The sequence below is a fragment of the Lacerta agilis genome, chromosome 1 (genome assembly GCF_009819535.1).
Source record: "Lacerta agilis isolate rLacAgi1 chromosome 1, rLacAgi1.pri, whole genome shotgun sequence".
NCBI classification, from domain to species: domain Eukaryota; kingdom Metazoa; phylum Chordata; class Lepidosauria; order Squamata; family Lacertidae; genus Lacerta; species Lacerta agilis.
In genome coordinates this window covers 79,595,904-79,623,409 of record NC_046312.1, presented here as the reverse complement: position 1 = coordinate 79,623,409, position 27,506 = coordinate 79,595,904, and the positions used below count along the sequence as shown (strand labels likewise).

General features: G+C 43.9%; 3 protein-coding genes across 7 annotated transcripts in view; 1 reads left to right on the top strand and 2 right to left on the bottom strand.

Moving 5' to 3' along the window:
• STX3 (syntaxin 3) overlaps window positions 1-5,753 on the top strand; it is a 39,776-nt gene extending 34,023 nt beyond the window's left edge. For 2 of the 4 annotated variants that reach the window (XM_033157789.1, XM_033157779.1), the window contains one exon: window positions 2,244-2,857. In XM_033157789.1, the coding sequence (XP_033013680.1) occupies window positions 2,244-2,618 (375 nt within the window). In that variant the 3' untranslated portion in view covers window positions 2,619-2,857. Of the gene's footprint in view, window positions 1-524; window positions 632-2,243; window positions 2,858-5,561 lie in introns of those variants that run through there. The other 2 variants (XM_033157797.1, XM_033157816.1) reach the window with 2 other exon arrangements.
• Window positions 5,754-8,074: 2,321 nt separating this feature from the next.
• Window positions 8,075-12,556, bottom strand: MRPL16 (mitochondrial ribosomal protein L16). The gene is made up of 4 exons (XM_033157827.1): window positions 12,415-12,556; window positions 10,812-10,877; window positions 8,951-9,099; window positions 8,075-8,762 (listed from the first exon to the last, which is right to left on the bottom strand). Exons 1-4 carry the CDS (start codon window positions 12,464-12,466, stop codon window positions 8,277-8,279), a joined length of 753 nt encoding a protein of 250 aa, XP_033013718.1. The 5' UTR covers window positions 12,467-12,556; the 3' UTR covers window positions 8,075-8,276.
• A 2,254-nt stretch (window positions 12,557-14,810) lies between these two features.
• Window positions 14,811-26,747, bottom strand: CBLIF (cobalamin binding intrinsic factor). Of its 2 annotated transcripts, none has more exons than XM_033157757.1 (9): window positions 26,622-26,747; window positions 21,978-22,142; window positions 21,709-21,852; window positions 21,025-21,174; window positions 19,902-20,068; window positions 19,600-19,780; window positions 18,282-18,426; window positions 17,883-18,001; window positions 14,811-15,061 (listed from the first exon to the last, which is right to left on the bottom strand). In XM_033157757.1, the coding sequence occupies exons 1-9, from the start codon at window positions 26,689-26,691 to the stop codon at window positions 15,000-15,002; spliced, it is 1,203 nt and encodes a 400-aa protein (XP_033013648.1). In that variant the 5' UTR covers window positions 26,692-26,747; the 3' UTR covers window positions 14,811-14,999. The 2 variants fall into 2 exon arrangements, with proteins under 2 accessions (XP_033013648.1, XP_033013656.1); XM_033157765.1 differs by having other exon boundaries at window positions 21,978-22,136.
• Window positions 26,748-27,506: the final 759 nt, after the last annotated feature.

Sequence of the window (27,506 nt, the reverse complement as noted above, 5' to 3'; positions counted from 1 at the left end):
TGCTCTCCATCCATTGTGAATGGGGGTGGTGTCAAATCAGGACTGCATCAGAGCAAAGGATTAGAGCTTTCCTCTAGCCATGCCATGGTCCTGGTCCAGCTCAGCCCCACTGCCCTACCCTATTATTGCCACAACCCATTTTAAGTCAAAGTCATTGGATGCAAACTTATTTAAACGGTGCACCTAATGAGGTATTCACACATGCACATTCATCACTCCATAAGGTATTGCTTGATGACTCGCACCTGCATGTGTGAACTGTTTCCACTTGAGTACTGTCTGGAAGTACAAATGCTTTGCTGTGTTTTGTGTCTTTGACCGGTTCACACTTACAAGCCATCACTTGCTGTAGCATTCCTTTGAGTGATGACTATGCAAAGTGTCAATTTATCTTAAATGGTATCAATCTAAGTGCATTAGCTTAACCAGAAGCTGCCTTCTAGGTGTGTGCACAGCATTTCCTCCCGTTGTTATTATGTAATTACTTATAATGACTCAATCTACCTTTTCTTTTACCCTTCTAGAAAACAATAATTATCATTGTGATAGTGGTTTCCTTGCTGGGAATTTTAGCTCTCATTATTGGACTTTCAGTAGGGCTCAAAACATGAAGGGCTGCTGGCTCTGAACTGTAAGTAGCTTGTGGAAGCAGAAGGGTTACTTCAACCTCTCTTGCCATCTCCTCTGCTGTTTGGCTTTCGGATGGGCTTCTGAATCTCCTCCTCCTCTCTCTGTGTGAATGTTTATGACTTGGGACTAGGGTTAATTGTTTGTCTGATCAACAAAATCAACAAAAAAGAACTTTGTGGCAAGTTGCATTTTGTACCTACCTATATTCTTCCTACAATGTGCAGGGTAGGTTAGAGGGCAGCTAGAGCTCTGTATTAAGCCTCTCGAGCAAGGAGTCATTCTACAGAAATTGGGCTGTACTGCAAAAATCTATTCCATCTTTTTTGGTTGAGCACATAGGGTATAAGGGAAGGACATAGATAAAGTGTCAGGGTATTGGTGATTTGGGGCTTGCGAGAAGCGATAGTATCATATAGAATAACTTTACTTGAACAATAGGAAAGCTTTTGCCAGGCTTAGTTTTATTCCTGCGTTTTCAGTATATAAAGCTGATATAGACAATCAGCAACCATGAGGACTAGCAACATTATATAATAAATAGGATTCTAAAGATGCCACCGGATTCGAGAATTTTGAGACATAATAGTAGTAATAGAGCTTCATGTTGTTCTCTGGTTTCAGAGCAGATATGTTTATTTGGGTCTCTGTTTTCTGTGCTGTAAATTTCACCAGTACATTTGAGCTCTTGTTTCTTGAGTGTGCGGTTCTCAACTCCTAGCGCTTGGGATGTGGTGGGAGAGAGTGTCTGATCAGCCTGAGGTCTGCTAGATGGACAAGGTATGGTTTCTGAAGTTTCTTACCCCCTTCAGAGAAGTGACAGCTCTGCGGCTGAAGCAATGATCTTCTCAACAGCTGATGGTTTCCGTGTTAGCTCTTCTTCCTCAAATGAGCACTTACTCTGTTTCTCAGTGCTTGCGGATCACTGGAACATGCACCTGCCATCCTGTGCATATGGTATACAAGCGTTGGCCAAGGAGGGTTGCCTGGTCCTCTTAACAGCATTTCTCAGATCTGATGGTGTTTCAAGGCTGTATAAGTACAACATCTGAGGGGATCCTTAGTTGATCTGTGAGACTTTCCTTTGACCCCAAAGTTCCTAGACAGCAGGTCAAGGACAGCTGTTTCTCCCACAGCCCACATATATGTGTGTGTTTCGCTCCTGCTCCCCGCTCTGGTCCTCACTCACATTGTGAACCTTTGCTGTTCCTCAAACTCCATGGTTTTCTTTCCACCCTCTCAATCTTTTATGTACAGATTATGGCACCTGAGCTCACAGGCCAATAGGTAGAGGGTTATTGAGAGAGACACTTCTATTTCCCCTAAGAACTCTAGAGAGCTGGTGGGGGTGGGGTATTTCTTTCCTTTCCCTATGATTCTGTAGAGGAGGGATGGAGAACCTGTGATCTTCCAAGTGTTGATCTCAGTGCCCATCAGCTCCAGCCTGGAGAGCCACTGGCTGGGGATGATGGGAATTATATGACAATTGAAGGGCCACAGGTTCCCCACTCCTGCTATTAGAGGTTGGATGAACCCCTCTGGCGATAGTGAGCTGGTTGTTCATCCCTACATGAGAATAACTTTCCCTCCCATTTTGTTCCTTTCCTTTCCTCCAGACACTCCCAAGCTCTTCCTGGTTTGATAGAAAGACTCCCCCTCCTGATCCTCACCACCATGATGTGACCTCTCCCTGCCTACCCTCCTGCCTTTGGCCTCTTGGATTTAGTATGAATGGCTTCCTGCAGGATGAGTTCATTTGCACCAGAGCTTCCTGTGAGAGCTACATACTGTTCCAGTTCCCTCCTCGGATAAAGCTCTGCAGCCAGAAGAGTCTGACGTACCTTGCTGAATCCAGGATGTACAGCAATCCCATGGCACCCCAGAGAGAACCTCCCAACGTATCTACTCCTTACCCTTCCTTCCCACACCTGCTGCCTCCAGATCAAGCATTTCCTATGTTTAATCCCACTTCCTCCAAGAATATTCTCTAGTACGGTGGAATGAACCTTGAATGGAATTTTGGACACACCTTTGCCTACCTCAGTGCCTTTATTCTTTTCAGCTGTGCCTTTTTCTTTTCTTTTAACAATGGAGATGTCTTTACTAGAGATGTCAGACATTACATTGCTAGTCAAAATTGCCCAGGTTAAGGGCCAGGACTTGAACTGGATCTGCTACGTAACTGCTGACCACCATCCCATTGTATACTGAGGCTAGCATTCTGCTTTTTTTAAGTTTAGAGCAGATATTGCAACTCATAAATATTTTGCAGGACACAAATCTTAGCCCATTGTATGCCACAGTATATCTTGCCCTGCTATCCCCAAAGAGAGCTTGACTTCTTAACAGCGGCACATTTTGTAGTCAATCAAGGCAATCTTGGGAGAGGAATAGCAGGATAGGACCACAGGCATAAATGCAGCCATCTAGGCATGAAAACAGCTGGATAATCGAGCCACTTTCCCTAAATTAGGCTGTGGCAACTGCATGCTACATAGGTGGGATATAGCCACTAATACTCAGGGCCCTGCAAATCTGAACTGCTTGTGTACTAATTTCTTGGCTCAAAGCAGCCGGCATTGCAGTAGAGATGTGATGTTTTGGAATGCTTAGAACTAGTCTGTGTTTGAACAGAAAGATGTCCTTAGATGCCTATGGGGGAAAGCACTCCTTGGGAATATGTGTGGTCTACAAAACGGGTAGCCAACCTTATTTGTTTGGAATGCATTCAGATTTCTGAAAGGAGTAGAATGAAATTCCTTCCTGCTGTGCCTGTGCGCTGAAGGCATGGTTGTGTGCGCCCTCTCTCCCCCAGTCCTGTGTGTGCATGTTTGTCTGATGACATACTAACTGGGAAGAGAAAGCTTTGTTTGCTTGGAAGTGTTGTTTTTCTACTGAGGGTTTCTACCTTGTTTGAATGGTCTCGTTGCCTCCATTAAATTGCTGTTCACCACTCAGCCAATTTGGTTTGCACAGCCGGGAAAAGCTGGTGTGGAGAAAGGCAGTGAGTTGGTTCATAAGACATACAAATAAGGCATGTGTTTTCGTGATACTATAACTTCTGCCAGGGAAGACTTTACTTTTTCATTTAAAAGACCTAAAGCTTGTTAAAAGAATAGATTTATATGTGGTTTTTTTCCTCAAGGGTGGTCCTAGCAGTTGTTACACTTTTGTAGTGTTTTTTTTTTTTTTAAAGTAAAATCCCCCTCAAGGCTTGCTGCCTCCAAACATGAGTTTTATGGTTTTGTCTGACAAACCATTTGCTATTATTTTTCCTATTCAAGTTATTCAGCTGCCTCACTGCTTCATTTTCAGTCATATCTGTGTCCTCCTCCTGCGGGGGTCACTTGCAGAAGCGAAGGGATGTGACTGTGAATTAGGCACAGAGAAATGAATTTGGCTAGGAAAGCATCATGATCTAGCTTAGCAAAAATGCACAGAAGGCTGATTCAGGCTAGCCATGGTATGGGAGCAAGTCTCAGGCCCTTCTCTGAGAAGCAAGCGCCTATGCTTCAGTTCCTTTCACCTTCAGCACCAATAAGTTCACTGCACAGAAGCCTACCTCACAGACTAAATGAACCACATTCCCTTTTTCAAAGGTGGGGAATCGTCCTGGAGCTAAGGGTTGGTAGAGAGACATTAATACGGCAAGAAAGCTTTAGGTCATGGCAGTTACGTTTCTGTTGAAATTTAAGGGGCAGATGCACACACAAGTGTGTTCTGTGTTTATACAAATTCTTCACCAGTCTGCTGTAGCTGTTACCTCCTATGGGAGAGAAAGCCCCTTTGACTTGAATTGAGGATTTGCTTCTTGGGGGAGATGACCACCACCTGGACACTAGGAAAATCTGGCTGGTTACCCGTTGTTCCACCATTCAATTCCAGCCAGTATCTAGCCTGTCTAGTCTTGATGCTGCAGTAACCATACAAACACTTTCCTGCCAACTGGCAGTGACCTCTTTTGAGTGCACAGATGGAGCGAAGAGGAAAGTCTTTCTAGAGATGTCCTTTCCTTTAGGCCTTGATGTCTGTACATTGTTAAGTGGTGCTTAAAAAGTTGGTGGACTGATCACCCGTGAGAGCCATCTGCAAAGCGGGGAAGACTGAATTTCAAAATACTGTGCTGCCTATGGACAGCAGAGATTATAGGAATTTGGTTTTGTCAATGCTTTTTTTAATGAGCTTTTTTTGTTTTTAATAAATGAGTTTGATGTTCAAATAATCTGTAAACTCTGTGCTTGTGTATTGAACTTCTGGACTGGGCCATTATTATTGTTTTGAGGGGTGGTGTGTATGGCTTTTGCCCATATCCTATATATGCTTCAGCAACTCACCTTGCAGTGTGTGGGACTTGAGGAAGGTTTGCTATTAACACAGAAGGATTGAGGAACTGCCTCTTAAACACACCCGGAACATCTTTCAGGTAAGAGGATTCTGTCCTGTCAACCTTCCCCAATCCTTGGTCCCCAGATGTTGTGGTCTATGACTCCCATTATCTCTGATCAATTGGCCATATTGGCTAGGGATGATGGGGGCTATAGTCCAATGACATCTGGGAACCCAAGGATGAGGGAGGCTGCCGTTAAGAGTGTCAGTACCCATATGCTTTCCATCTAAACTACTTGAGGGTTGTACAGGACCCCAAAATGGAATGGAGTGCCTCGGTATTATATAAAAACACTGTTGGTATAAAAAAAAGATAATGGAACAGTCTCAGTGCTATCTGCATCTGTGAAAGAACAGCCCTGTCCATAATACCCTCCTTAACTCTGGTGTGTTTATGTCCCTAGTTTCCAGTCTTCCTTAATTCTATCCTCCGCTTGTTACCCACAAAGCACAAGCCCTCTCCTCTGTCCCCTTGTTCCTGCTACCATCCCCCTACCAGTGAAAGTTGTCTGGGTATATTGGTATTCATGTTTCCTCTTGCTGAGCAGAAGAAGATCATGATCATGATATGCTGCATCATTCTTGCCATCATCCTGGCCTCTACTGTCGGCAGCTTCTTTACCTGAGCGCCCATATCCTGTCCCTCACCACTTGTCTAAGGTGAGTTGCATGTAGAAGCTTGATCCAGAGGTTTGTTTAATCAAGGTGATGCTCATTTTTATGGACATTGCAGTCTACTCCTATTTCCCAAACTGCCTTATAGTTCTACCCATTGGTATGGTGCAAAATACCTTAGCAGAAAATACCCCCTCAAAAAAGAAGAAGCTTGAAATGGTTTTAAAAAAAAAAAGGTAGAGCCATCAACCTGGATATAAGTTTGTGCAGTCCACCTGGGTGAGTAGAGAAGAATATCGGAATTCACAAATTCATATGTACTGAAAGGCTCTAAACTGGAGCATTAAGAGCATCTTGCTTATAAAAGGAGGATAGTTTCCTGTGCACTTCCAGGGTAGTATGATCTCATAATTTTTGCTGGTTGTTAGGCTACAATACTACTTGTCATCTGTTTCCTTTTACCTTCAACCTTCTCAGCTCCTTGCTGTTTCCTTTCTTCCAGGATGGATTTGCAAGATGGCTTCCCCACTCCACACACGCTTCCCCTGGTCCTACAATTTCCAGTGCTTCCTCTCATTATGGCGATGTCACAGCCAACCATTTACCCTTCAAAATCTTTTGCTGGATTTCAGGAGATTAAAGAAAGGGCAGGAGGAGCTAGAGCAGGATCCAAGCGTTAGTACACCAGCATAAAGCCAAGTAGGACAGCGAGGGGGAACAGTACAAGCACAGGGGCCTTCTGGCTACAACCAAGCTGTTGGTTGCTCTTGATACTTAACCAGCTCTAATTGGAACTTTACTCCCCCTTATACTTGCTGCTCCTGCCTAGATTTCTCCAGTGAAACCAAGTACTTTTGTTATTCATTTATCTCAAGGTGATTTATATACCATTGAAAACACACTAGGGGAAAACCCCTAACGGCTCATGTCATTTATGGAAGAAAATCCACAGGTTTGCCTCCCTTTATGACAATCCACAGTAGGCAAGGAGGTGCCTGTGGGTTTTCAGACCTGTGATTTTTTTTGTTTGCTTTCTTCTGCTTATGCTTTGTTGAAAGGGATACAACTTCTTACAGTAGCCTCAAAAGTTGTGTGACTGAACATCTGGATGATGGCATGGACTGAGCCAATTGTTTCCTTGCCTGCTGGATAATGTTGCTTATGCAGACTCCTGCCATCCTTGTGGTCCTAGTCCCAGTCTGTTTATTCTGTTGTATGAATGGGAATTCTTGAGGCGCAATCTGCAAACGCCCATAGAGGAGCCACACACCCCTTGTAAATCATTGTGTTCTGTCCAATTTGACACTGGTTGTATTAACATGTATACTTGTATATAGAACTATCCCACAATTTCTCACGTACTTGAAGAAAGGTTGTCATTTATTTAAACAACTTAAGCTGTATTTACTCAACTATATGTTGTTTCCTCTCTTCAGTCACCTCTCTGGTAGGGGGCATGTAGCTGGCACACTTTTAATTCCTTTAATCCTGGCCAATGGTATAGCTCCTTCTCCAGCTGGGGCAAACCCTCAGGTTGTTTTCCCCCTTTTAAATGATAAACCAGTCACTAGGAAGAAGGGAGATATATGCAACTGCCTGACGACCCATCCTTTGAATTATAAAAATTAGAAGTCCTGTGCTCAAGAGGGGCAACTGGATGCTTTGGACTTGAAAGGGAAAATGCTTATTCAGTTTCCTATAACTGTGACTTATGAAAGCTACTCTTACTGTTCAAAAGGTGTGGATGTTCAGAAATCCTCTGGAATAAAGAGTTTTGTTTGATCTGATGTTATGTGTGAAAGACTAAATGAAATAAAACTACATAACCAACCTATTTTTCTAGTATAGGGAAGGGGAGTGGGTGGTTCTCCAGATGCTGTTGGCCTGCAACTCCCATCATCCCTGAGCACTGCCCATGCTGGCTGGGGCTGATGGGAGTTGGTGTCCAAACAATATCTGGAGGGGAGGGGCTCCTCACCCTAATCTACGGCAAGGACTCCCAAGAGTTGACAGCTAAGAAGTCTGAAGGCTTTTGCCTGGTTCACTTCAAAAGTACAAAAGCAGCTCTTTTTTGGACCCCTGAACTCTTACTACTACTCCATTTAGACTTACAAGAATAGGCACAGGCCCAAGCTATTACCCCATACAGCCCTTTTTATTCTACAGCTGATCAAGCTGCACTGGCAACATGCCAGAATTCAGCACCAACGTATATAAAAATTAAGCCACCTCAGGACTACGTATGCCTAGTCTCACAAGCACTTTGAAATGTTCCGGTTTTGAAATGAGCTATACAAAAGGTTAGAAGTTGCAAACTATAGGCTTTAGACATTAAAACTTTTAAACTTGGCTTTGAATATCAATTATCACTCTTCCAAATTCTATGTGCATTGCAAACTGACATGTCCTTCTCAAAGGCCCTGCATCCGAGTGGGAATAACGAAAATGGACAAGAAAATGGCAAATTTTATTCACCCAAGCTCTGTGTATTTACAGCCGCTCCATCACCCTCCACATCTACTTGATTTCCAAGTATAGAACATGGGGAATCCTTAACACATTATCCATAAAAAGTTAAAAATACAGGAAAAGTCTGTGGAAGAGTTTATGCTTCGGAGCAGAATACTGCCCGTCCCATGACTTCCTGTTTATACTCTGTCAGGTAGAAAGAACTTCCCCCAATACCGACCCTTCAGTTTCAAGTCATAGGGACTCAAATATTTCCTTATCCCAAGCATGTTGGCTGTGACTATGCGTTCAAATGTCCATGGATTCTGGTTGTTGCGCCTCATCTCCTCTTCCTTGTCCCGCATCTCTTGCAGGGATTGCCGGCTGACAGCTATAGCAGGGAAAGGCAACTTCTTGGCCACCTGTGTTAGGAAGCGTTCCACCTCGGCAAATTCACAGAACCCACCTACTTCCACGATGAGGCGGCCAGTCTTCACTGCTGACACATAGTGGTCTATTGCACCTTTGCCACCACCCATGCGCTGCCCTAGGCCTTTGCGTGTGATGGGCTTGTAAGGAGCAGGGACTCTCCACACTGCAAACATTTTCTTGGGATGCAGGTTCCGATTGATGGTCAGACGTATCATTTCAAAATGACCCCAGCGGAGATAGCCACCACCAAGAGCCTGCAAGAAACGGGAGGAAAAAAAGTATTTTCACCATTCAGAAATAGGAAAATATGTCAGACACACAAACTCCTCCTGAAATCACAGGGTAACAGATATCTCCCTTTTCCAAGCTTCATGACTTATCTCTTCAAATTCTTTTTCTATGTAACTGAGAAGCCACATCAAGGTTACTAATGCTCACTCACCAGAATACCATACTGTCCTTCTGTGAATTCTGTGGCTTCTTTAGATGGACCACGGATGTCACGTAAATTCTTGAACTCTCGCCTGACCTTTGGTACAGCTGGAACTTTATCAACAAATTTCAGTCTGTTTTTCTCAGGAATAGTGATGCCTAGAAGAATAAAACTGAGTTCAATATTTCTTGTAACAGTCTCCCACCTAGACTACCAAAGAATTTTGTCCAGGTCCAGGAATCTCAGCTCATCATCCACAGCTGTGATTCCTGATTAGCTACCTATTGTAAACTACACTGAGGGGGGAAAGTATTTGATCCCCTGCTTAATTTGCCTGTTTGCCCTCTGACGAAGCCTGGATTAATGACCCTCATGGTCCCTTCCAATTCTATGATTCACTTTGCCTCCCCCAGCTAAAGTTAACAGTCCAGTTGATACTGTTTTTGTGTGTGTGTTTTTCAAATACCTTCCCGCATCTCAAAAAAAAAATACAGCTTTCTGTGTCCTTTAAGTACATTTTACATACGGTCTTTATTTGTAAAGAGCCTTCTGAGGAAGATAGTAGATCCCACGAGCATGTTAGTGCAATATCAAAAATTGTGGTGGATTTAGAAGCTACTGGTAACACCTGCTAGAAACCAAGACTCTTCTGCGCTAAAAGAAGATTCCTCCTTGCCCTTATGGTCCTGGTGAAGAGAAAAATGAGTCTTAGCGGTGCTCTTGGGAACTGCTTCCCTGTTTAGGTCTTTCCTCTGTCTTGTAGACTCAATACACACAAGAGTCTGTGTATGTGTCCACACTTTGCTAAGCTAACATAAACTGGCCTTCAGTTGGGCACCAATTTCCCAGATACCAATGGAACTATTTGTATAGGACTGCAGCATTAAGATTTATTACCACCAAATTGGTTCATGAAGTTAATTTGAAGCTATATTTGCTCTAGTAAGGCAGCAGTTTGAAATGAAATGAAATTTCCTTCTGTTTAAATGGGAGAGACGTGAGCAGCCAAAAGGGCTATTGCATAAAAGAGCCAAACCTTAGCAAAAAGTATAGTTGCTCTATTTGCTTTTTTACAACAACAACAACAACAACAACAACAACAACAACAACAACAACAACAACAACGCAGGGAGTTAGGTCCCCTGCTCTTCGGCACACATGCTTGTATTATCTACAGCATTCCAGCACAGTATCATTACTAAGTGTTTTTTATTCCACTTACTACACAGGGAAGCATATTTGACACATTTCATATCTGTTGCCCAGAACAAAGTGGGCATTTTATGAGTATCTGTTCTGGTCTAAGAAAGCAACACTCACTCTATGGCCCAATCACCTCAATCAAGGTGGTTCTTCTTCCTAATCAGAAGGTGGGGGTCTAGATTTAACCCCCTCTCAACTCCTTCAAACAGTACTGCCAAAGGTAGCCAAACTAACCTGTATGATTTCAACAATGCATTTCAATGCCTATGCAGTCACTGCTGCTGGATGAAGAAAGCCAGCAGTGGGATCTTCAAATGCTTGGCATTTCCTAGCTAGCTGAGGCTGCATACCTAGAAGGCTACTTCTGTGTGCACAGTGTCTTTGCTGTATTGGGGAGGAGATGGACGAGTTCTCCAAGTGTAATGGCTACATGTTCTGGGAACAGCTCTCTAGAGAGGAGAATATTTCTTTTGGGAACAATACTACCCCAGTGTTTCATTACATGAGATTTCAAGACAATGGTTAATTCCTGATTTATTCTTCCAATGTAGAACATCTCTGAGTGAATACCAATTATGCTTACCGCACTTCATTTTGCCATAAAACACTCATTATAAAACATCCATTTCATACTTTTATTAACACACTCCGTTATCTCTCAACATACCACTGTAATCTGGTGGAAGTTTATATTGCTTCAAGCCAGCAGTGAAAATTTTGGTTCCACTGGAATCTAAAAGAAACAGAAGGCATAGTGCTTAAATTTATTGTTAAGCAGAAACACAGATCCACTCTTTAACACATCAAAACATGGTATCTGATAACGTCACAAAAATGTATACTTTGAAGAGAACCTGCCAAAAACGGGGGGTATCTAAGTGCTGCAGAGGCAATCTTAGCTATAATTTGTTATGGTTTCTTCAAAGACATGCTGTGGACCATCTAGCTCTGGTGTGAGGAACCTTTGGACCTCTAGATGCTGAACTACAACTCCCAAAAGCCCCAGCAACTGATGATGGGAGATGTAGTTCAGCAACATCAGGAGGGCCAAAGGTCTCCTACACTTGATAGCCCTTTGGTTGCTAATTTCCCTTTGATTCCAGGGAAGATGTACCACACCTCAACATTCTTAATAAATTGGTCCATACATGGGGAGGGGTACAATTTCACATTAAAAACAACAGCAGCCCAAAGAATGCTCAGAGAAAAAAGAATTGACTTCTCTTTCCACATTCAACTGAATGCCACACCTATTCAGGGTTTCTACTAGAGCTTAGAAATGATGACAACTATGGACGCAAAGGAGGGGTGGGTGGGTTAGAAGAAACCTGCTGGATCTGACTGAAGGCTTATCTCATTTCAGTATCCTCTAGTTCAGCGATCTTGTGCAGTTATTCCCCTGTGACTAGAATTCAGAGGTATGCAGTCTACAATTCCAAAGGTCCTTTTTACTAGCTGCCATGGATAGCTCCATCCTCCATGAACGTGTCTAACTACGGTTGCCATATTTTGAAGAGCAAAAAAGAGGACACATTTGCTGACTTCTAACTATGGACTCTCATTTTACATACAAAGATGATGTGTCCTGGGGGTGGGGGTGGGGAGGACATATGGCTAACCCTAGCACTCTAAACAAAATAAAAAATAAAAGAAAATCCTTCCAGTAGCACCTTAGAGACCAACTATGTTTGTTCTTGGTATGAGCTTCCGTGTGCATGCACACTTCTTCAGACAGCACTCTAAACCCCTTCAGCGTTGCTGACCACCTAATGGCGAGACGAGGAGGACCACATTCAGAGGACAGCCACCCCCAAACGCTCTGTCATTAGCTAATGTCAAATGGCGAATCTTTTGGTACATGTAGGTTTGCAGTCTTGCGTGACACAAACTGCACCTCCTCGAAGTTTCCCCTTTTGCAAGATTGCTACAAGAGCTCTGCCTTCTGCATCTCTGGTCACCCAAGGCAGGATCTTCGCTTTATTATCCCCATAGCGGAAACTACGAGCAACGCGGCCCCTCTCCCTCGACTTCCTACCGCAGAAAATTCCGGGATGATCCTTGCTCCTCCTCCAGCGAGAGAGACTGCTAAGAGCACAGCCAAGAGCGGGGCCGGATCAAGCCCGAAGCCCACCTGGCCCAGCCTCCTGCTCCCGCGGCGCCCAGCCAGCCGCCAAGGAGGGGACGGCGAAGCGAGGGCACCGGAGAGCCGCGCGCGTTTCCCCGGCTGCTCCGCCCCGGCTGTTCGGCCCCTCCGAAACAGGCCTCCTCACCTGCCTGGATCCCGCGGAGGCCGAGCAAAGGGCGCCCCAGCTGCTTCCACATAGTGCGACGCTGCCGTGAGCACCGGAAGGGTGGGCGGGGGGCTCGCCCGCAAAGAAGCTCCGCCTGACCTCGAGCCTCTGATCCCAAAGCGCGACGGAAGTGCAGGGCTCCACTTCCGGTGTTGAGGGTGTTAGTGAGAAGGGGACGTACGGAAACGAGCGGCGACACGATTTAGTTCCGGCGAATAAATGATCCCAAATGCGGGTTTTCTGGCTCTTCCCTGGGACGAGGTTGGTCCCCGGCTGCCCAGTGGCTAGAAAAAGCAGGGGAGAGTTTACGAGGCATGCGGACAAGGCAGCTTGGCTTCCAGCACAACAGTCAAAGAGCAAGAGTATCTCCAGTAGCACACCAGGCAACACGGTTAAGGGTATTGGATTCCTTGACTGACTAAATAATAATAATAATAATAATAATAATAATAATAATAATAATAATAATAATAATAATAATAATTTATTATTTATACCCCGCCCATCTGGCCGGGTCTCCCCAGCCACTCTGGGCGGCCTCCAACAAATACCAAAATACAGTACAGCACTGGTTGTTTTGCTCCTTTTTTTACGTATAAGCTGAACAAGCTAGAGCTTAGGGCCCCACTCTCTTGGGCCCCCCAAAAAATTTAAAGGGGAAAAAACTGGATGTACATTTACAAAATATAAGATAAAAAGCAAATAAAATAAAACCTACATACAGCAACAGTGTTTTGTGTTGTGTAGGTTCCTATTTGTTATGTGCAAATGGCTTTACATACCTATTAGGTCCATAGATTACCATATAGCATATATTCAACACAAAAAAACAGCGACAATTTGTTGTTGACAAAGGACAGCTGGACATATAAAGGTCCCCATTACCTTTCAGTAGCTTAGGGCCTCATCAAACCTAAATTCGGCCCTGGGTGGTACAACTTAGCTTGCAGCCTCCATTGCAGCAAAGAACCTGGTGGCACATTAAAGGTCACTGGGAGAAGCTCCGTTTTAAGTAGGGACCCTTATCCTCTGCAAACATTTTTCCTTATTTCTTTTTCTTGAAATCATTTTTTGGGTTTTCCTAGATTCAGGGCACCGAGTCATGGGCATAGCCAGGATTTTGAGGGGTGTGTGGCAAGCCAAGCCTTTTGTTGGGGGGGGGGGGCAGAACCTTGGTTTGTTATGTATTTTTATTGATTTTTATTGATTGGGGAGGCAGCTACACCCATGCCCTAAGTTGATCTTTAGTAATATGCATCTAAGACCTCAGAAACCTGTTTTCTAGAATGGTAGCTGTTATCTCCTCTCACATGAAAATGCCCTATAGTCTGGACAGGACAGCTGTGATTATGTTGTAAAATGCTAATTAGAGCACTGGTGGAATTTAGGTATGCTAGGGTAGGGTACAGCAATGGCTGTTGTTAATTTAAGTCTTGTGTATTGTAATACTTGCATGTAATAATAGCCACTTTATGGCTTTTTATTTATTTTTATTCCCCAATATTCATTTATGTACATTATGGTCATTGCCCTCTTTCCCACTGGAACAAAGAAAGAACCTCACTTCCAACATGAGTTTGGCCATGGGTAGGCAACTTAAGGCCTATGGGCCTTCTCAATCTGGCCTGTGGATGGTCTGGGAATCGGTGTGTTTTTACATGAGTAGAATGTGTCCTTTTCTTTAAAATGCATCTCTGAGTTATTTGTGGAGCCTGCCAGGTGTTTTTACATGAGTAGAATGTGTGCTTTTCTTTAAAATGCATCTCTGGGTTATTTGTTGGGCCTGCCAGGTGTTTTTACATGGCTGAAAAAGGTTGCTGACCCCTGAGTTTGGCAGTTACTGGTAACTTGGAGCAGGCCCTTCTCAGACCTTGAGCCAACTCTTTGGAGCTCCCTGTCTAGGGAAATGTGCCTTGTGGGATTCCAGATACTCTTCTGCCAAATCATTAAAACTTGACCGTTTGAGAGAGCTTACCTTGGTGGTGGTTACCATTAGCTCATTAGTTTTCATATTACTGCTGCTTCAGAGTTATGATGTATTTCTCTTGTTGATTGTATCTTTGTTATTATTCAACTTTTTTGTATTTTGAATAGAAAAGCATTTCATACTCTAATAGAAGCATTCCATTCCAGCATTTCTCCATTGATTTCGGTGCCTATCTATTAGTTAAAAAATTGCAGGTAGTTTGTCCATATCTGCATACTAGCTCATCAGAAGTGATCCAGTATAGAAGGAAGCAAAAGATAGAAATCATATTTACTCCTATTTTTGTCTGGCAAAGACCATTCTTATTTTGTGAATATAAATGAAATCAGTGCTTAACTGAAATTGGGACCAAGGTGTAGAACAATCTGAAATATGCACAGTATGATACACAGGAATACAACTGCTTTATTTATAACTTGTCAGAACTGCAAGATAGCGCACATGTTCTTATGTAGCATGCAGCAATGGCTGAATGTTGCATCTTCAAATAAGCTGACACATCTCTTTAACCTGGAGCAGGAACTGTACTTTGGTAAATATTTATTTGAAGTAGTTCTTCCTGTTGGCAGCTGGTTGCTCAGTATGTACTGAATTTGGCCACAATATGTTCGTTGTCTGTGGGCTTGTAGCTGCCAACACCTGGAGACACAAAGCAGTGATGTTGAAAAGTGAGTAGTGTTCTACAGCTTGGATATAGCTTTTTCATAAAATCATAGAATTGGAAAGGACCCCAAGGGTAATCTAGCCCAACCCCCTGAAATGCAGGAATCTACAGGCGTGGGATTCAGTTTTCCATCAGATACATTTGTTGACTACTGCCTTCAACATTGTAGCTAGCACATGCTTGTTTTATGCTGGATGTTTACCATCAGCTGAAGATGAAAAACAGAGAGCCTACCGGACTTCCGGCGGCGACGCCATCGCCGGGTGGTCGAAGGCTGCTTCGGGTCTGAAGCGCCTTGTCCATCCCGGGGGTTAGGAGCCGCGCTACCGCAGCGCGCGGCTCCGGTTGGGGTGCGGGAAGAGCGTCCCGCACCCTGGGCTCCCCGGCTGCGCCCGCGGAGGCTCCGAACCCTTCCCCTGCCCCCCTGTAAAGGGGGAGTGGGGGTGAAGGGACAACGGAGCCGGGCTTACGGGGATATGCCCCAACCGGGATGCAAATGCGGCGGCAAAGCCCGCGGTGAGCGTCTAAGTTCTACCTGTGAAGAATGGAGCTAAAGGAACCCGGTGGTCGTGAGTAAATAATCTTGGCAGAAATCGTGTTTTTGGAACGATCCGGGGGGAAGGAGAAAGGCAGCCTGCCTCCCTCCCTTCGAGCCTAAGAAATTAACCAATTTGAGGGATTGCTGCCACAGAACTGGTTATAAAGTATCTAAAATCGATACATGAGACTGGCAAACTTTTTTCTTGGGAAGCTAACTAGCGGAAAATATCTCTATTTAAAGTTGCGGTGTTTGCGCTCCAGCTTAGGAAAATGGCGACGAACAAAGAGACAGGAGAAGAAATATGATACCCACTTCCTCCTCCTCTGCCAGTATGCTGGGTTTCGTCCTTGAACTGGTATTGAACTCTGGACTAACAGATGAACAAAGGCTCACTGCCTTGAAGGTGGAACTAATTTACAGAAAAGTTAAAGTCTTGTGTGGGGGTCTGAAATGGAACCAACTGCCCACAGAGGAGGCTAACAAAACTTTTGACACTTTGGAAGAAAATCTTGTCAAAGAGCTGAGAGGATGGATGGAAAGATGGGAAGAAATGAATGAGCTACTTCGGAGAAGAAATTCGCTTGTTGGGGGTGGCAGTCCCAAGGCGATGTCAAGATTTGCTATATCCAGTCCCCGAGGTGTGAGCTCGGGGGCCAGGGACAGAGAATTAAGGTACTTACAAGAAGAAAAGGAATGCTACAAAGAACCGGAGAAGCTGAGAGAGGGAGAGTTGGATACCTCGGAGCTCGTGGCAAGGAGAGCTTTGGACTGTGCCTGGATCTGTGGACGTTGGGAGAGGGAAGTTGCATGGAAGTTCAGTGCTGATGCCATCAGGAGAAGAAGAATGGACAGAGGGGGTGTGGGGTGAAGTATTAAGTAAAATCTAAAGCAATCTGTTATGGTATTTTGAAATTGGAGGGTGAACACTGTCAACAATAGTTTGTTTTATTATTTGTTTGAACATGAAAAGAGATATTTCAAGTTTTTATGTTATTAGCAGCAGTTCAAAGGATAGAAGAGATAGATTTGATGAGGACGATTTGTGAGGATTGATGAGGATGTAGTATAAATAAAGTCAATTTAAGTGGTTTAAGTTAACAGATTAAGACGATTAAGATTAAGATGAAGATTAAGATGAATGTTTTACTTTATATATATAATTAAGTTTAATTTTTTAAATGAAGAGGTTAAAAAGTAGATTATGGATATAAACTCGAAGGTGAAAAGGCAGGGGAAGTCAACTGTCAAGATTGGAAAAAGAAATAATTTTTTTTTTTTTTTTTTGAGATGTCTAATTAAGAAGAAAAATCATGGCAATTTTTGTAATAGATGTGTAATTGTATTTGTTTTGTATGTGTATAAATGTAGGTGTGGTTAAGGTTGTATGTTGTTATAAGTAAAAATGTCAATAAATTCTTATAAAAAAAAAAAAGAAAAACAGAGAGCCTACCACTGTGGGGAGAGCACATGAAAGGTGAACTACATAAATAAGTTTATTATACCAATTCTGCTTCACAGCCTTCTCTTTGTCATATCCTTTTTGCCTTGCTACTGTACCTCAAGCTTCAGCTTAGTACTGTATCTGACTCCCATTGGATATCAGGCAGGTGCCTTGCTAAAGATGTCCTCTTTAATCAAGTCTTCTAATCTCTTTATACCAGTTGGTATCTGTTCCAGATCTGAATTGTATTGTTATTTGTATGTACAGTACTGTTATATTAAACTTTCTAGTAATTATTTTTATATGTTACCAGTTTTTACATCACACATAATGTTATGATGTTGTAAATCACTTCACAGTGTCTCATGGGAAGCAATTTATAAATGAAATAAATAATAATAAATGTTATCTCAGATATCATTCAAATCCAGCTCCTGAGCAACGCCAACATTTGAGCTGGTAACCTCACTAAAGCATCTGTCTCCCTAACCTCCTCCTTTAGCCTGTACCCATGGACTCCAGTCACTGCCAAGGCAATTCCCTTGATCTTGCCTTGGGTCTCACCATTTATTAATAGGTAAGATTTGAATATTAATGGTCCCCCTTGCTCCTTGCCACTTTAATTGTATATACGAACAACACATGTACAGCCCTGCTGCTGTTTTTGCTCTCTGTCCTACTAACAATTCAAACATAATAGAGGAAATACTGCCATTTACTGTGAAAGATATCTGGAGAACATGCTCCCTTGTGACTGAAAAGGGCCATTTTGTGTTTCTTTGGACTCAAAAGATTTCCTCATCAGACACTGCACCTTGGTCAAGGGGTTTTTCGCCACTCAAGAACTGCCAGTAGGTCTTGTCATCAGTGCTGCCATTGACACCATGGATAGAAATAACCATGGGCCCCCAGGAGGTCGATTCTGTTTGAAAGCTGTAAGTTAAAGGGGGAAATCTATCATTTAAGGGGGAATAAATTGCCAAAATAAATTTTAAAGCTAAGAAAAAAGGGAAGTGTCCCAAAAGTTTCAGAAATGTTGGAAACAATTCACCAAAATCTAGTGTTTAAAAAATGATATTCGGGGTCCCCCAAATCATGGTATTAGCTTATTTTTAAAGAATAAATTTTCACAATTTTGCATCTTGGGTTTCACCGCCCCCATGAAATGCTAGAGTTGACACACACACACCCCTGCCAGGCCTCCCTTCTTTACCTGAATATAGTGGGATTAACACTCTGAGCAGCTTCCAAGGCAGCAAGCAGTACAGAGCCCTTGGGCACCTTCACTGTTATGGAGTAGTTGAAATAGGGTCCTATTAGCTGATTGATTACAGTGTAGTGCACTGTAATGTTAGGGTCTGTGCAAAAAGACAGAAGAAAGCAGATACCTCATGATGCCCTTAATACCTAAAGCCAGTCTTGTAGTCCCAGAGCTAGTGGGGAGCCCATGACATGATTTAAGCCTTGTTGGGAAAATGAGCTTAAGCTTTTAAAAGTAAAGGTAAAGGGACCCCTGACAGTTAATTCCAGTCGCGAATGACTCTGGGGTTGCGATGCTCATCTCGCTTTACAGAGGGAGCCAGCATTTGTTCGCTCCACAGACAGTTTTTCTGGGTCATGTGGCTAGCATGACTAAGCCGCTTCTGGTGCAATGGAACACCGACACCAGAGCAGTGCACGGAAATGCCGTTGACCTTCGCGCTGGAGCGGTACCTACTAATCTACTTGCATTTTTGGGGGGGCGTGCTTTCGAACTGCTAGGTTACCAGGAGCTGGGACTGTACAATGGGAGCTCACCCCATTGCGGGGATTCGAACCGCCAACCTTTTGATCGGCAAGCCCTTTCTTGTCATAAGCTCTGCACATGCATTCAAGCGAACAGGTGCAGGAGGGGCATGCATGAAAGGACTATCCCCAATGCCACTTCCAACATTTGCATATCAAACATGCTTAATGTGTAGTAGTAATAGTAATTTTATTATTTATATGCTGCCCATCTGACTGGGTTGCCCCAGCCACTCTGGCCGGCAAAAACAGAAGAACCACAGCTTTTCTACCTCATTCTAGAATAACCATGCAGCTGACAAATCCCAATACAGTTTAAAAAACAAAAACAAAAAAAAAAAAACCCAACAATTTTGGATTCTCCCTGAAAGCATTCATATAAAATATTTGTTAGGATATTACTTGTCACTGTTTTCCCCAGACAGAGTTCCCATGCCTTTATTCACTGCTCGACAGACACAGTTCAGGTTTTTCTATCAAGGAAATTTAGTGGTGGTAGGGAAACTAGATTTGCCATGCAGCTGTTGGAGGTGCAGGAGATCTGTCAGGGGGGGAAAGCTGACAACCCTACTTGGTTTTTTTTCCATAACAGCATGAAAAGCTTATGTTGGAAAAAAGAAAACAGATTGATTTAGGCCTTGCCTTTCCTTATGCCAAAAGTCTGAAGCTGCAGTTCAAGACCTTTAGGAACTTGTATGCTGCTCTTGCATTGCCTCAGGTCAACGCTCAGCGGGGTGCAGCCTTACCTGAGAAGCAATTCAGAGTTGCCACATCCAAGTATGTTTTGCCCACTAGAGAAGGCAGGATTTGAGAACCCGCCTCAGGATTAGTAAAGGCTCCCTCATACATCTTCCTCAGCACTTCCTCGATGGTCTTGCTGCATTTCCATGCCCCAGCAGGGTAGAACTCAGTGGTAACATTGAGTGCCTGGAAAGCAAGCAAGAGAGAGAAGCTTGCACTGGAGAGAAGGCAATGGGATACACACACACACTGAACGGGGACGAACATGCTTCTTCCTTCATCTTCTGATGCATGGCAAGATACATACCTGCATTGCCAGCCCAGTGCTATAGATATTTCCAATGATGCCACTCTCCTGTTGCGAGCCAAGGATTTGTGCTGTGATCTCATGTAGCGTCTCAGTAATGGCTCCCTCCATCTTGCTCATTCTGTTATGCACACAAGTCAGTGCCAAAGCGACCATGGCGGCAGTATCTGCAAATCACACATCATCATTGCCTACCAACAGAGCTTTGTTTTCAGCCAGAACTCAGTCCTGGCCCCTCTCAGGTGGGCACCATTGCCATTCTAAGAGAACGAAGCAGGTGTTCATGGCGAGTTCCATCACCTCTTTTTTTCCTTAAAAAAAAATAGCACTGCCTACCGAGATGACAGGGAGAACCAGGGCAAATCTCTCTTTCTGGTGTTCTGCTCAGCAAAGGATGACCCACTGAAGGGACACTAGGCGAGGTGAAGGAGGTCAGCACTGCAGATGTTGGAGAAGAAGGCTGCTGAAAAGCAGGCGCTGGGTGGAAGCAGGCCAAATTGCACTGCACGGCAGGATAGGTTCTCAGATAGAGTTTTGGATTTTACATTAGGAGTCCCTGACTCTCAAACCCCACTAAGCCACGAAACTCCCCATGTGTGACCTTGGGCAAGTCACCATCTCACCCCACTGTGGCTTACTTATTGCAAGGATAAGTGTGTGCTGGAGGAGACTCTTGAGAGTCCCATGGACTGCAAGAAGATCAAACCTATCCATTCTGAAGGAAATCAGCCCTGAGTGCTCACTGGAAGGACAGATCCTGAAGCTGAGGTTCCAATACTTTGGCCACCTCATGAAAAGAGAAGACTCCCTGGAAAAGCCCCTGATGTTGGGAAAGATGGAGGGCACAAGGAGAAGGGGACGACAGAGGACGAGATGGTTGGACAGTGTTCTTGAAGCTACCAACATGAGTCTGACCAAACTGCGGGAGGCAGTGGAAGACAGGAGTGCCTGGCGTGCTCTGGTCCATGGGGTCACGAAGAGTCGCACGCAACTAAATGACTAAACAACAACAACAAGTGTGTACACTGTCCTGACTAAACGGCTTGGAGAAAGGGCAGAATAAATGTAAAACTGAAAATTACTTTTAAAAAAAACATGTACAAGTCAAGTGTGGTAATCTTACCTACGCCGAAGCAGCCCTTGCTCTGGCAGCCTTTTACTACCTTAATGAGGATGGCGGCGGCATTTTCGGCATCCGGGCTCTTTTCCACACACAGGGCTACAATATCCAGAGCCAGCTGATAATAGGTAGTCTTGGGGGTCCCAGTGTCATCTGCAACGAACATAGCTGTGTATTATCCATTGCAGCTGCTTCCTGACCATAGCAGGCTCCCACGCTCAGCCCAACGCTCTTTTGGGTTCTTATAATGACTAGGGATGTGGTTATCCTCAGATGGGAAAGATGGGTGCTAGCTTCAGTCGCACTAGGTTCCCAATTAGCTAAGTTCTGTGGGCCCCCTGTTTTCCCAAAGCCAAGCCATGGACCCCCTACTTTTGAAAATGTTGATACCTCTATGGTAGTTGTTGTTCTGCGAATGGTGCCATGGACCCCTGGATGGGTTACATGGACCCCCCCTGGCATCCGCAAATCACCCATTGGGAGCCACTGCACTAGGTTGTTGTAAGTAGCCAGTGTTTTGGGAGCACATCCAAGGGCATATTATTGGTAGCATATCAGGGACACCTTCCTGAAGGATTTGGGCATCTGAAACTCAGTCAGAGAGCCACCATCCATTCAAGAGCTGGTAGAGGACATAGCCTAACACTGGAAGGGTGGGAGGAGTTCAGCACCCATTTGTCTTCTTACAGTAATGTTTGATCTCTTCATCTGTTTTTTCTTCCAAGGCACTGACCATGTTGACACGTCCCCCTTCTGTGGGGACATCCTTCGGATCCACACATGATGATTGGAGAGCTAGGACATAAAGCGCAACTTTGCCAGAGGTCATCTCTGCAGAAAGAGATGGGGAAAGACAGATATCGTGTCTCCAAACAAACATGGCTTGGTTCACAAACCTCTAGTGCTCCAATTGGACAACTAGGGAAAGCTGACACCTCTCATTCTCAACATCCTACCTTTTACGCCCTTGATATCCTGGATGAACTGCTTTGTTGCACTGGAATCTCGGACCCCAGCCAGGTTCAAAGCCATCACAACGCTTGGACTGGGCTTCACGTCATTTTCTAGCTGAGCCTGGAGACCTGTAACCAGCCACTGCTGAGCACTGGGGACAGCTGGAACCGAGAAAAGCAGGTGTTCATCAAGAAGCAACAAATGCCCCCAGAGCACTTACCTAACTTTTCAATAGGACTGCAATTCAACTTATGACAACATGCATTTTATTTTTTCAAATGTTATTTAAACATTTATAAACTGCAATCTGATGGAGAATATAACAGGGTGGTATACAACATAAAAGCACAATACTACTATAATAGCTTCAGTAAAAACATCAGGAGCGTGCTAATAAACTGGCTAATGAAAATAAATCACGTTCCCGAGCAGATCGAACACTAGTGTTATTGAGATACATCTAAAAGAATGCAGGAATGACTTCTGCCAGACTTCTATCAGCACTATAAGTATTGTGGAAGCACCTTTTAAATCCTACCCACATTGAATGGGGCTCTGTGGTAACTAAGGGTGCTTACAGACAGGTATATATTGTGGGACAGGTGCTCCTCATTGATGCAAGGTTTTCTGCAGCAACCTTGTGACATTGTTATCATAAAATGCTAGCCCACCCATGTCACACACACACCATTTATTCCAGATTTACCCTTCCCAGGAGGAAATCCATTTGGTTTCTGAAGACCTTGTCTCCAACAACCTGCTTGTGAAACCTCAACGACCCATTGACAGTACTTCCCTCTGGAAGCACCCTAAGCTTTTTAATACTCACCGCAAGCCTCACTGGTCACTCTGCAGACCATGCACAAAAGGACAACAGCCAAGAGGGACATTTTGGACTGGAGTGAGTGTGTCTTTCTTTGACGTTTCCAAGGACACCAGAAGTTGACGCAGGTCGAAAGCCTGTTTGGGCTTCCTTTATATAACCTGCAAGTGCAGCTCCAGTTCCCTCCCTCCCAACCTTTTGCTTTTCAATTGCCACCTCATCTCTGGTATTATTTAATTTGTTTATCTCTGTGACTTCCACAAGGTGAAAGTGAAGGTTAATTACCATTCATGGGGAAATGGTCATTTGTTTGTAAAGTGTGACACACTCCTTACAGAGACCAGGAGGTGCTGCCTGCATTCAGCATTGGGTGTAACATCTGGGATGTGGCCGAAATTAAGCCCACTGGCATCTCTCCCACAGAACCTTCTCAGGCAGCTTTCTGTTTGTTAGGAAGGAAAAACTGCCCTGCAAAATTGTCTCCCGGGCCAAATTCCATGATTTCTTATTTACTTGTTAATCTTTAAAACAAATTTATAAACCACTTCACACCATGAAATGATCCAAGTTGACAAAAGTAGAATAAAACATAAAAACACAAGCTCTAAAAGCAAGAAGAACCATATCCACAGATTATTTTAAAAACCAATAAATACATTTCTGCAGATACACAATTAATATTCCATAAATGCCTGGATCACCCTTCAGTGAAAGCGTTGTTAAGCAAAAAACAAAAAACAAAAAAAGCCTTCAGTAGACACCTAATCATCATGACACAAGGCACCTGCCCAAGTTTGGCTGGTAATTGATTCCAGAGGACTGGAGCTGCAGCACTAAAAGCCCACTTTCTAGTACAAGCTAAGTGCACCTCTGGGGCATGCAGTACTTGCAGCAGGGCCCCATTTGTGGAGTGCAGTTGCTGGGCAGGGATAGGCAGAGTGAGTTAGGGATGAATAAAATATTGGGAGCTCTCAACAGTGATGGAAGTCCAAAAAATATTGTATAAGATATGAAGGAATGTTAAACGATGTTTGGAAAATATATTTTATACACACACACACACACACACACACACACACACACCAGAAAAGAAATGCCAAACGTATGCTTAGTTGGAGAATTGGGAGAGGGCTGTGAAAACAGGTACCTTAAAAAAGGCAGTAGAGTAGTTCTGCAAGCTCACCTGTAGAAATGGCACTACTGTTCACTTAAGGTTTTTTGTGGGTGTTTTTTTTAAGATGGATCATTTGCAGTCTGAAAGAAGGATGGGTGGCTGGATAAATAATTTGTGTGTATGCTCCATAAAAGATGTGTGATCCAAGCGTGGCAATTCCATGTTAAACAGTACCAGCTATTCTGAGTAACAGGCAGGGGCATTTCCTGTGCCTAGTTATTGGCAGTCTTTAACTGGAAACATCAGGGATTGCACAGAATTTTGAAACAATGACTGTGGTTACTGTAAATGTACAAATCTGTCAATTTCAGTGTTCTTTATTTCTCCTTTTTCTAGTCTTAAGTTCAGTTCCTTACATTTCTGAATCGTTTTGCTGGGCAGGGCTTACCTGGCCCCCCACAATATTTTATTCGAGTTGGCACCCCTGCTGGGTAAGCAATGCACTCCTTGAATTTTCCATCATGTGGAGAGCTGGGTGAATATAACACTAATAAAGCAAGCAGGAAGATACAGTATGCTCTCTAAAAACCAAGGGAAGCTGTATGATGACATTTAGTAATAGCTATTTTGTTGCGTTTTACTTCCTTGTAAATAGTAGCAGCTAGGATTGCCAGCTGTTCTGAAAAATCCAGTCTGGCCTCCTTTTACTCATTAAACAGCAGCTTGGTTTGCACAAGTCCACATGTAAAACTAAGAATGGAAAAAAGGTTGCCATTATCATCACCTTGCTAAAGTCTGCAGTTTAAGTTGCTGTAAAAATTACAGGAGTAGAAATCAGTTTTTTGTTTTTGTTTTTTAAGTTGGCAACTCTGGAAGCAGCAAGAGGAAAAGCCTTACCAAGGCAGAGTTCTCTCTCCCAAGATATGTGTGCATACACAGCGATTGTCACCTCATTTTATCAATTCTGAGGAAGAGGTCTGCTTCTTAACCCATGTTCTGCATTGGAGTCTGGAGAACAGATATCTAACCCTAATCAGAAGCTGATAATTTGAAACTATCATCCTTGCTTCTTTAGGAGTGACTTTCTTTGAAACCTCAGAACTAATGCCATCTTCCCAGGGATAATTTCTAAAACACACATGCCACTGACTGACTGCATACTACTAATTAAGAGCAACACAACTATGTCCAGAGAAGGATGTGGAGAACCCAACCCGGAATATTTCAAAAGAAAGAAATCTTCCTCTTCATCCCTCTACAGACATTTTTCTTTGTGCTGCTCTCATTTTAGGAGCTTCCCTTTCGCTGGACCATTTGCATTATTCACCCAACAGCACTTGTGCTAATGTGAAAAGCACAAGTGATGCTGTCTATATACAGCGGTACAGCGGTTTTCGAATGTACCGTAATCCTTTCCAGAAGACCGTTCGAGTTCTGAAGCGTTTGAAAACCAAAAACTCAATAGCCGACAGCTAGGCCTCAGGATCTTGCACTCAGTGGAAGCCGCTTGGCATGTTCGATTTCTGAGTCGTGTTCGAAAACCGAAGCATTTACTTCTGGGTTTATAGTGTTCAAAAACCGAAATGTTCGTCAATGGAGACATTCGAAAACTGAGGTACCACTGTATATATTTCCAAGAATAAGAGGCACAGAGGAATGATTGTGCTATGGAGTTTAACAAGCTGTTATTGTAAACTGCCCTGAAGTAATTGGATAAAAGGACCGGGTATAAATATTTAAAACAAATAAATACAAAAATAAAAGTCATCCATTTTATATTGCTGTTTTGCCAACCTGTGTGTTACCTGAAGAAGTAGCATACAATTACAACCCCACCCTGAGGCTATGTGATCTGCAATAGAAGAAAGAAGAAAGAAGAAGAAGAGGAGGAGGAGTTTGGATTTGATATCCCGCTTTATCACTACCCGAAGGAGTCTCAAAGCGGCTAACACTCCTTCCCCTTCCTCCCCCACAACAAACACTCTGTGAGGTGAGTGGGGCTGAGAGACTTCAAAGAAGTGTGACTAGCCAAAGGTCACCCAGCAGCTGCATGTGGAGGAGTGGAGACACGAACCCGGTTCCCCAGATTACGAGTCTACCGCTCTTAACCACTACACCACACTGGCTGTCCAATAGAGCAGGGATTGGGAGCCTATGGCTTTCTAGATGTTGGACTCCTGCTCCCATCAGTGCCATCCAGCGTGGCCAACGGCTAGGGATGATAGGAGTTGAAATCTAACAGCAGCAGGTTCCCCATTCCGATAGCAGAATTGACAAGATGGGGCAGCGGTGTAGCAAGGAAGGAAGACCTTAGAAATGGTGCAGGGTTCTGGAGAGCTCAAAAGCTTCCACACTGTTTTGTGACATTTTGATTGGCTAACATGGATTTTGGATTTTTCTAAGGGGCCAACACAGCTTCCTTTATCTATTATATTCCCTGGTATTTGCTGCTGGACCAGTACAAAAGCCAGCAACCTGACTTGAGAGATGAAGCAGTGCAAAGCAGAGGCAAAGAGAAGGGCTAAAAGGGAGACAAAATAAGAGACAAAAGAAGGAGACCAAGCTGATGTGAAGTGTTATAGGGAAGCTGCAAATTTCTGCCATTCTGGGACATTAAAAAAAATCCCTTAAAATAAATAAGATTTGGAAGCACTGTATCATTATGACCTAAAGAGAGTGAAATTCAGTTGACAGGCTTTTCCTACTTACTACAGTCCAGGCAGCATTGTCCTTGAATGAGAAGCAGAAACACCAATCCCAGCAGAGGTCCCATCATCATTACTCAGATGCAGTATATGCCTCTTGGTTGCTCTTGGGATGTGAGCACTATAACCAGGAACCAAGCAGTGACAAAGAGGTAGGTACAAGGGACTCCTCCCTTATCATGTTGCTTCCCCATAGCAAGAAAGAGATATTGAGCAATGCTAAGTAACGTACATAGATGTGTGTCCCTGCCCTGCAGGAAAGTACAGATTGACAGAATGACAGTTCTTAATAATGTGTTTCATAGGTAGAAGTAGAAACAGGTAGAAACTTCCCTGTTTAGGGAAGTTTTTAATGTTTGATGTTTTATCGTGTTTTAATATTCTGCTGGGAGCCGCCCAGAGTCACTGGGGAGACCCAAACAGATGGGCAGGGTATAAATACATTGTTGTTGTTGTTATCATCATCATCATCATCATCATTTTATTTAGAAGTGGAGTTCCATTTGCCTTCCTCCCTGTTCCCACTGGCAGAGAAAGGGGGGTGCGGTGGGTGCGGTCTGCCCCGGGTGTCATCCCTGGGGGGGGGTTGACATCGCTGCGGGCGGTGCACCCCCTGGACACTAGCCCCGCCCCTATGGGCAGCTAGCCCTGCCCCAAGATGCTAGCCCCACCCCCATGGGCACAGCATGTGCGCCACTCTGGGTGCTGGAACAGCTAGCTCCACCTCTGCCTGTTCCCGGTAGGTACAGAAGGGAAGGGAAGTGTATATGGAGGTCCTGGCCGCCCAGATCACAAGACACCCCCCCCCTCTCAGCCTCGCTGATGTGGTCCAAAGGAAAGCTTAGCAATACATTTGGCACTAGCTTGGCTGCAGGAGTTACCAGAAGGA

Coding starts and splice junctions, on each gene's coding strand:
- MRPL16 (XM_033157827.1), bottom strand. CDS start 12,466: ATGTGGAAGCAGCTGGGGCGCCCTTTGCTCGGCCTCCGCGGGATCCAG. Junction 10,878..12,414: donor CCTCCGCGGGATCCAGGCAG/GTGAGGAGGCCT, acceptor TGTTTCTTTTAG/ATTCCAGTGGAACCAAAATT. Junction 9,100..10,811: donor ACTTCCACCAGATTACAGTG/GTATGTTGAGAG, acceptor TTATTCTTCTAG/GCATCACTATTCCTGAGAAA.
- CBLIF (XM_033157757.1), bottom strand. CDS start 26,691: ATGATGATGGGACCTCTGCTGGGATTGGTGTTTCTGCTTCTCATTCAA. Junction 21,853..21,977: donor GGATATCAAGGGCGTAAAAG/GTAGGATGTTGA, acceptor CTCTTTCTGCAG/AGATGACCTCTGGCAAAGTT. Junction 21,175..21,708: donor TGAAGAGATCAAACATTACT/GTAAGAAGACAA, acceptor TGTTCGTTGCAG/ATGACACTGGGACCCCCAAG.